The sequence below is a fragment of the Apodemus sylvaticus genome, chromosome 1 (genome assembly GCF_947179515.1).
Source record: "Apodemus sylvaticus chromosome 1, mApoSyl1.1, whole genome shotgun sequence".
Taxonomy (NCBI): Eukaryota; Metazoa; Chordata; class Mammalia; order Rodentia; family Muridae; genus Apodemus; species Apodemus sylvaticus.
In genome coordinates this window covers 127,589,652-127,598,354 of record NC_067472.1, presented here as the reverse complement: position 1 = coordinate 127,598,354, position 8,703 = coordinate 127,589,652, and the positions used below count along the sequence as shown (strand labels likewise).

Sequence of the window (8,703 nt, the reverse complement as noted above, 5' to 3'; positions counted from 1 at the left end):
GAGCTCGGCATGGTGGCCCACATCTGTAATCCTGTCGCAGATGATCTGAACTCAAGCTGTCCTTGGCAATATGAATTCAATCCTAACGTGCTACTTAAGACCATCTAAAACCAACCAACAAAACCAAACCACCTGTCAAAGAAAATGAAAACGTGTGAAAGAAGATATAAGCTTTCCCAAATCTATTTAGCATTAAATTGGCGGTGGGGGGTAGGGGCGGGGTGATCCCCACCATTCCTGGGATGGCTCTCAGCGGAGGGAGAGGGATGACCTTTGTTTTCCTAGTCAGCTCCATGGCCACTTCACTGACTGGATTTGGAATCACCTAGGAGACACAGCTCTGAGGATGTCCTGTTTATTTCCTGTGTGTGTTTTGCCTGCTTCTATGTCTGTATACCACATGCATGTGTGCTGCCCGTGGGGCCAGAAGAGGGCATTGGATCCCCTGGAACGGACGCTACCGCTGGTTGTAAGCTGTTGTCCGGGTACTGGGACTGGACCAGGTACACAAGAATACCAGTGCTCATTTTTGCATGAGCAACAAATGCTCTGAGGTGCTGAATTTGACTGTCCAAAGATTTAACTGATGGAGGACCCACCCTGGGGTCTTGCAGGACCAGTTAAACAGACAGACATTCCCTTCCCTCCTTCCTGGTTGGCACCATCAACCACGCTGCTCCGGGCTGCTGCCCTGCCGTCTCCGCCATGGTGCGCTGCACTCTGCTGAACTATGAGCCAAAACAAACCCTTCCTGCCTCTAGTCCGGTCATTGCAGGGGGTTAAAGAGCATGAGGGCCAGCCTGGTTCTCTGTGCATGGTGACCCCTCTTTCTAATTCCCTTGACTTCTTTGCAGAATGTAGAGCCCAAGCTAATGATTCCGTATTCCATAATCAGCCTGTCCTGGGGCACCATGTGTTTCAGAATGAGAAAGCGGAGGCTCAGAGCATGTGTGTGTCCCATAAGACCCGCCCCCGTCAGGGAAGCCATATCCTGATCATGACATTCTTCCTTAGGGGTCACTGCAGCCGCTCCCAGAAACCATCCCAGCCTGCCGCTTAAGCTTCCTCTAGGATTATTCTGTTTCTCTCATATTGCCACTGGCTTCCGACATCCAGCTAGCGGACACACACAGTGTGAGATGCTTAGAGACATGTATTCTCGTGTAAGGTTGTGTGAGCCCTGGTGTACTTGTGTACCGGCACGCCCGTGAGGTCAGAGGACTTAAGGTACCCATTCACGCCTTCCATCTTGAGACAGGGTTTTCTGGTGCCTGGGATGCCGAGCCCACTGGCCTGCTTGCCAGCTTCTGGATTCTCCTGAGCCCACATCCCACTGCACTGCAGGAACACTGAGCTACAGATGTGCGCTACTGTGCCGACTCATGTGACTTCTGGGATTTGAACTCACGCCTGTGTCACGCTGCTTCTTACATGCTGAGCCCCAGCATCATTCCCAGCTCCTGTTTTTTTTTATTATTTTCAATTGCTGACTTACTTTTTCCAGACCCAGCTTACCCTAGTCACGTCTGGTGACTTACATGTGACAGAAGCCCCTGAGGAACACTCTCCATGAATGCCTAACACCGGTGTTCTTTTCATTAAGTAATATAAATGGCAAATTTAAACCTTCATGATTTAGTCAGTCACAATTACATGGCAACAGTCTGTCTTACATTTCTTTTTTCTTCTTTTGGGTTTTCCAGACAGGGTTTCTCTGTGCAGCCTTGGCTGTCCTGGAACTCACTCTCTAGACCATCTGCCCTCCAACCCTGCCTGCTTCCTGAGCGCTGGGATTAAAGGCATGTGCCGTCATGCCTGGCTCTTGACTGTATTTCTTATGTTGATGGTACATTAAGCATGATACACTTTAAAAGGCTAAACGCCACGTTAAAGGCATACTTGGGGGCTGGAGAGATGGTTCAGCAGTTAGAGCACTGGCTGCTCTTTGAGATGTTTGAGTTCAATCCCAGCAACCACCTGGTGGCTCACAGCCATGTATAATGGGATCTGATGCCCTCTTCTGACATGCAGGTGTATGAGCAATCATATATATAAAATAAATAAATCTTTAAAAAAGCCCATAATCAGTGAGCTGTTAAGTCCAACAACCTGAATTTAATCCCTGGACCTACACGGTGGGAACAGAGAGCTGACTCCCAAGTTGTCTTTTGACCTCTATATCCACATGATAAATAAAATTTAAGAGAGAGTCTGTGGTCCAAAGGCAGGCTTGGTTTGCTCTCTTAAAAAGACTACAAAGGAGGGGTGTAACTTAATCTCACTCTAGTTAACACCATCTAACAGGAACTAACAATGAAACCAAGAAAAAGAAACACAAACAGGAACAAATGACCTTTTATTTCCTACGAAGATACAAAGGCAATTGTGTGTAGCAACAGTCTGACTGCCAGTCCAGATTCTTGGGAGGAAGTAAATTCATAGTAAATGTCATGATGGCTGGTCAGAGGAAAGGTCAGAGGAGGTGAGAGCCCAGACAGAGCCGGCTACAGCTAATAAATAACGTAAGCGCGGCACGGCCTCCGTGTGCCAACCTGGGCTCGCTAGGTGACCTCGGTGCTGCTTAAGCAGGATCCCATAGCAGCCACGAAGATCTTCAAAGGACATGCAGCACAGTTCCCTTGGGTATTCAAGGAAGGAGCATCCTTCCAGGCAACTGAGACACCTGAAGGCCCTGTAACCTGGATTTATTACTGTCTCTGGGACATCTGTGATGGCATCCTTTTTAAGAAAACATACTTGAGCTGTGCAGTGGTGATACACGCCTTTAATCCCAACACTTGGAGGCTGAGGCAGGCAGATTTCTGAGTTTGAGGCCAGCCTGGTCTACAGAGTGAGTTCCAGGATAGACAGAAACCCTGTCTCTGAAAAAAAAAAAAAAGAAAAAAGAAAAAAGAAAAAAAAAAAACCTTGAAAGCCAGGTATAGTGGCTTACACCTTCAATCCCAGCACTCAGGGAACAGATGCAGGCAGATCTCTGTGAGTTCTAGACCAGCATGATCTACACAGAGTTCTAGGACAGCCAAGGCGACAGAGACCCCATTTCCTCTGTCTTAAAAAAAAAAAAAAAAGACTCTTGACACATCTGCTACCCTTGTTTTTGAGGTGATGCTGGTTGTAACAGGATCTTTTTCTTTCTTTTTTCCTTTTCCTTTTTCTCTCTTTTTTGGAGATAGGGTGGGGCTATGTAGCCCAGGCTGGCCTTGACTTAGTGATCTTTCTTCCTTAGCCCCTGACTGCTGAGATTATAGGTGTCTACTACCACACCAGCCTTAGCATTTTCCTTTAACTTGAATATGTTTTCTCAGAAAACTCTGTTCCAGAACACAATGTCACTATGGTGGCAGATCCTTTCTTGGCGCCTGCCTCCACCTGAATCCACTCAGTGAGGCCTCCAACCTGGCCTGCCCATGTGGACATCATGAAGGACACTTCTCCAAGGCTTACATAGGGACACACCACACAATCTGTCACTAAATAAACGGCTTACTGGCCTTCGATGTGCATAAGTGAATTCTGCAACGTTAAATTTTTGTTTTATGCAAGAATACCGAACCAAACATCAAAGACAAAGGCTCAGTATCATGATTTACCTATGTTTTTTTTTTTAATATAGATTTTTTTTTTTAAGTTTATGACTTTTAAACCAAGGACAAAGATTTCTAAATTCAATGTCTGGAGCTGAACTGTCTTTGTTAGTCAGAGCCTAAGGGTCCAGGTTTCTCAGGATAAAAGCATGATGTGGGCGGCAGGGAGGAGATGGATTGGAGCGTCACCATGACGTGGGTTCTTTCTTGTTGCTAAAATCAAGCAGAATTACTCAGCAACTCGGCAGGTAGACCCTACTGTAGGCTATAGAAAAGCTTCATCAATTCAGATATACAAATTAACCCGATGAAAAAACAACCCTTTCTCAGAATATTCAAAAGCATTATATAAATCTTTAAAATTCCTATCACTCACATTTTAAGAAATAAATTTATGCTTTGGTAAGGCACTCTTGGAACACAGTTTAGAAACAGTTACATTTTGAGCTAGGGGAAGCCATCCCTTTGTGGGAGGGATGCCGAGTGCCCCGCCCACTCAGTCTCTAAATGGCCGGCGGTGACCGTGGGTTCACCTTCACCAGGAAGGCTCTGTGCTAACAGCATTGCCCAGATTTATTGGAGAATTCAAAAGCAATTGCTCTTTTTCTCCTGAAGCTGCTTCATTTGAACAGAGAACAGTAACTTGGATTAGCCCCACCCACAAAGGCAGCAGCCGGAAGACTTCACAGACTTCATCCTCTGACTGCGCTGGTGTGCGCGGGTGGGCGCTGGTGTGAAGCTGGTGTGAAGCTTGATATCCACCCGACGCCTTTGCTTCTAAACAGAATTTGAACCCCACCATTCTTATCGCTAAGCAAAGCAACCCCGATGTTTGCCAGGTAGCAGTGACCACTTAGGAGGCTTTAACAGAGAGGGGTTGGCTAGGGTTCCACTCTTTCCTACATGATGAGAGAAAATGGGGGAGCAGGGCTGAGGGGGAGCTGGGCTTTCGGCTTCACTAGAAGGAAGGGGGCACTGACGTCTGTCAGAGGGAGGGGACTTAAACTCGGGCTTCTGGAGTGTGAACTGAGGCGCTGCCGGACCAGGTCCTTGCTTCCAAGGAATAATGGAGGATCTTAGAAAGACAGCCGTGAGGTGTTGCCGTTTTTTTAATTCTTCCGGGCGGCAAGTGACCCGTTACTTCCCATAGAACTTTTTGTTGAGAAGGAAGATCAGGAGGTTGACATTCACTTTAGCTCTATCAAATAATTTCATGACTGCAACCCCTTCGTACTGTAGCTGCAGCAAGTCCTGTTTAAAAAACAAAACACAAACAGTGTAACCATCACATCTGTTACAAGAAAAGGAAGGCCCCCCCCCCCCCCCCCCGGGAGGACCCAGGAGAGGTGAGGCAGACCTTCCGTGCTAGATGTGAAATGGCGAGGGTGAGACACACTTCTCAGTGTAGAGCTCTCCACTCTACAACCACCCAGAGGCCACACATCACCCAGAGGCCACACACCACCCTGGGGCCACATGACCACCCTGGGGCCACACACCACCCTGGGGCCACAAGACCACCCAGAGGCCACACACCACCCTAGGTGCTGGAGCAACAGGGCGTGTTGGATGAGGGAACCTTTAAGCTAACTGAGCCTTAGGGTATCATTTAGTTTATGGTAAGATATTCTAAACATGAAGGAAAATTAGGAGTTATGTTCATTTAAAATACATTTAAACCTTATTTCAAAAGTTACAATGGTGGGGGGGGGGTGCTAGAGCAGTGGGGAGGGAGTGGGTGAGTGGGTTGGAGGAGCACCCTCAAGAGGCAAAGGGGAGGGAGGAGAGGGGAGATGGGACGGGGTTTGTTGAGGGGTAACGGGGAAGGGGGTATCATTTGAAATGTAAACGAATAAAATGATTAATTAAAAAAAGTTACAATGGTCTTTTCCCATTGTTTCGGCTGAATGTGGAAGTTTTAATACACATAGAAAAGATAAAGACATTTCAATTCACGAAATATGCCAGTGGTTGACACGAGAATAGCTTGTAATGTCTCAGTACCTACTAGATACCCCCCCTGGCTCCCCTGGTCCTCCCTGCCCCACCCCCACCCTGACTCAGGCCCCGCCTCCACCCCGCACTTTGCACAGGCTGGTGGAATACTCCTGTCTCCAGGATGGGGTGACAGGTATGTGCACCAGGCTCAGTATCTACAGTGCTGAGGTCAGGGTTTTGTGCAGCCAAACAAGCATTCTACCAACAGAGAGTCCCACCTCCAACTCTGCAATCTGCTGGCATCTTTTGTTTTTAGGACACTGAAGCCAGGGTCTCTCATGAAGCCTTTCCAGACTCCAACTTCAACTCTACACGAGAAAGGCTTTCTAATGTAAAAGGCAAGCAGACAGGAGGAGCACACATCCACCGGGCGCCGAGCTGTGTGTGGCCTTGTTTCGGCACCTTACACACTAGTTTTTCAAGTCATTACAAAAACCTTATGAAGTGTGATTTTCTAAACTTTAAAGATGAGCTGCCGAGGGAGCTGCCGTTGGGCGGCACGGTCATCAGGAAGAGCCGGCGCTGGGGCGATCGATCGGGTCTGACGGGAAACACATGGGAAAGACAGCAGCCCTCTGCCGTCCTGAGCTTACCGCAGCACTGTCCTCCCTAGCACTAGACTTGCGAGTGGTGGTGAGAAGGGGCACGAAGGGACCGCAGTGTCACGAGGATGGGGACCATGGTGTGTCCTCTCTGCCTAGCCTCACCCTAACCCCAGGCACCTATGAGGCAGACAAGTTACTGAATCTGGGCAGCAGTGTGCAGGTTTCCTTAGCAGACTGGTTGGCCTGTACTCGAGGTAAAACCAATGGGATAAGGGACTGCGTGTAGTAGTGCTCAGTTACAATATATGAAGAAATCCTTTCACGGTTACTTCATTAATAAGCACTGAGAGCCTACTGGTTAGCAACAAGGAAATACCGATGACTAAGATGCTGTTTTAGGAGGTCACAGTTTTGGGGGTGGCAGGGAAATGAGTCAGCTGGCACTGTCAACAGAGGATGTCTCTCAGGGCTGCTGAGTCAAAGGGAAGGGTCACCACTGTGGCTGCAGGGAGGCAACGTGCCCCAGTGCTCATTGTCTGACGGAGGTAGAAGGCAGGTGGGGGGAGGGAGGGAGGCTAAGTACACGAGGGGCGACCATCCTGTGCAGAAGTCGGGGTGCCTACTCACAGAGAGGCGCCAGCCCAGTTTGCTAGCCCACAGGAGTGGCAAACAGGCGGGGTGAGACCTGGAAAAGTAGGCTGGCAGCAGAGCATGTGCGAGGCTCTAGGTCTGATTCTCAGTATTGCAAAAGAAATGAGCCAACCAGGCAGGAGAGAGGGCTCGGTGGTTAGGAGCACTGATTGCTCTTCCAGAGGTCCCAGAAACCACACGGTGGCTCACAACCATCCGTAAAGGGATCCGATGCCCTCTTCTGGTGTGTCTAAAGACATACATAAAATAAAGTAAATATTATTTTGGTTTTTTGAGACAGGGTTTCTTTGTGTAGCTCTGGCTGTCCTGGAACTCACTCTGTAGACCAGGCTGGCCTCAAACTCAGAAATCCGCCTACCTCTGCCGCCTAAGTGCTGGGATTAAAGGCGTGCGCCACTACCGCCCGGTTTAAAGTAAATCTTAAAAGAGAAAGAAAGAAACCAACTAACAAAACCCGCAAGAGGCCTACTATGTGCTGGGGAGTGCACACATAGTTGGGTCTGGACACTGCTCATGAATCCTCTCAATTGACTGATTATTTCTGGCCTTGGATTTTGAAGATTACTTTCACTATACAGGCTAGCCTGGAATTACAATGAAGTCCAGGCTAGCCTCAAACTCTGAATCCTCTTGCCTTTGTCTCCTGAGAGCTGGAGTTCTGGTGCACGTCACCTTCCTTATTGTGTACAATTTTTTTAATGTGCAAAAATAGATATTTAGGCAGTTAGGCATGGTGGCACATATCTATAATCCCAGCATTTGGGAGAAACAGAAGAATCAAGAGTTCAAGGCCAGCCTCAGCTACATAGTGGATTTGAGGATAGTTTGGGCTACATGAGATTCCTCCCACTCCCCAAAAATCAGATATTTGGGGTTGGAAATTGAGCTTGGCGGGAAACAGCTTGCCTACCAAGCACAAGTCCTGTGGGCCAAACCTAAGCGCCAGGAAAAAAACAGCTAAGAGACTTAAAAATAAAGTATTAGGGATACTTACATTATAAGACTGCTAGAGTTAATTTTGAATTTAAAATGTGATTCAGATTTATAGAGAGGCAATGTATTCACACATTTCAGTAATATTCTTAACAAAAAGGTATCCATATCAAATACAAATGAGAAGATAAAAAAATTTCAAGTTCTGTGCAGCACAGACTCTCTTACTGCTAACTCGAGTAGTTAGGCACTCCCTTCAAGGCCAGGGCACCAGCTCAGCTCAGGGCCCACGGAGTGGAGCGGCAGGTCTCAGTGCAGTGCACTCTAAAGCGCATGTGCCTTAGGAAAGCTCAGAGGACACAGACCTCACCCAACTCCCCAAGCCCCAGCTTCGCCTATCTAGGCGCAGACTCTGAATACACAAAGCTCTCCCCAAGGGCTTTCCCTTATCTTTCTCTCCCTCCTCCTCAGAGAGGTCAGGCCCAAGCCTGCGCACACCCACCTGATAATGCAACATGAAAGTCTCCATCTGAACGCCCATGAACTTGGCCTTCACTTCAAAGTCTCCAACCTCTTCAGTCGGACCAATTTCGAAGATAACATTTTTAAATCTGTTGAAACACAACACCGTCTGTGTGAGTGTGGAGTTTTTAGGTAATGAGCCTCTGAGGTGGGGGAGGGGGCGCCAGGGGTGCCTGGAAGAAGGTACTGGACCTAAGTTCTCCTGGAGAGGCGGCACCACTGGCTGAACTTCCTGCCGTGTCATCTGCTCTGAAACCTGGAGAGAAAAATGGTCACCTCTCCCTGAAGCACTTGCAGCTTGTTCCAAGAGGGCCTAGGAGAATGCCACCAAAGCCTGAAGTGGTAGACCAGATGGCTCTTCCCTGAACAGTCAACAGTCAAAATTCAGTGAGAAAGGAGCTGGTATGGTGGTGCACACCTTCAGTCCCAGCACTTGAGAGGCAGAAAAA

General features: G+C 48.1%; 1 protein-coding gene across 1 annotated transcript in view; it reads right to left on the bottom strand.

Annotated features, from left to right (window-relative positions):
* Positions 1-2,337: 2,337 nt before the first annotated feature.
* Positions 2,338-8,703, bottom strand: part of Iqgap1 (IQ motif containing GTPase activating protein 1) — a 92,302-nt gene continuing 85,936 nt past the window's right edge. Inside the window, exons 37-38 of the mRNA XM_052159817.1 lie at positions 8,235-8,343; positions 2,338-4,856 (exon numbers count right to left, since the gene is read on the bottom strand). Of these exons, the coding sequence (XP_052015777.1) occupies positions 4,743-4,856; positions 8,235-8,343 (223 nt within the window). The 3' untranslated portion in view covers positions 2,338-4,742. The remainder of the gene's footprint in view (positions 4,857-8,234; positions 8,344-8,703) is intronic.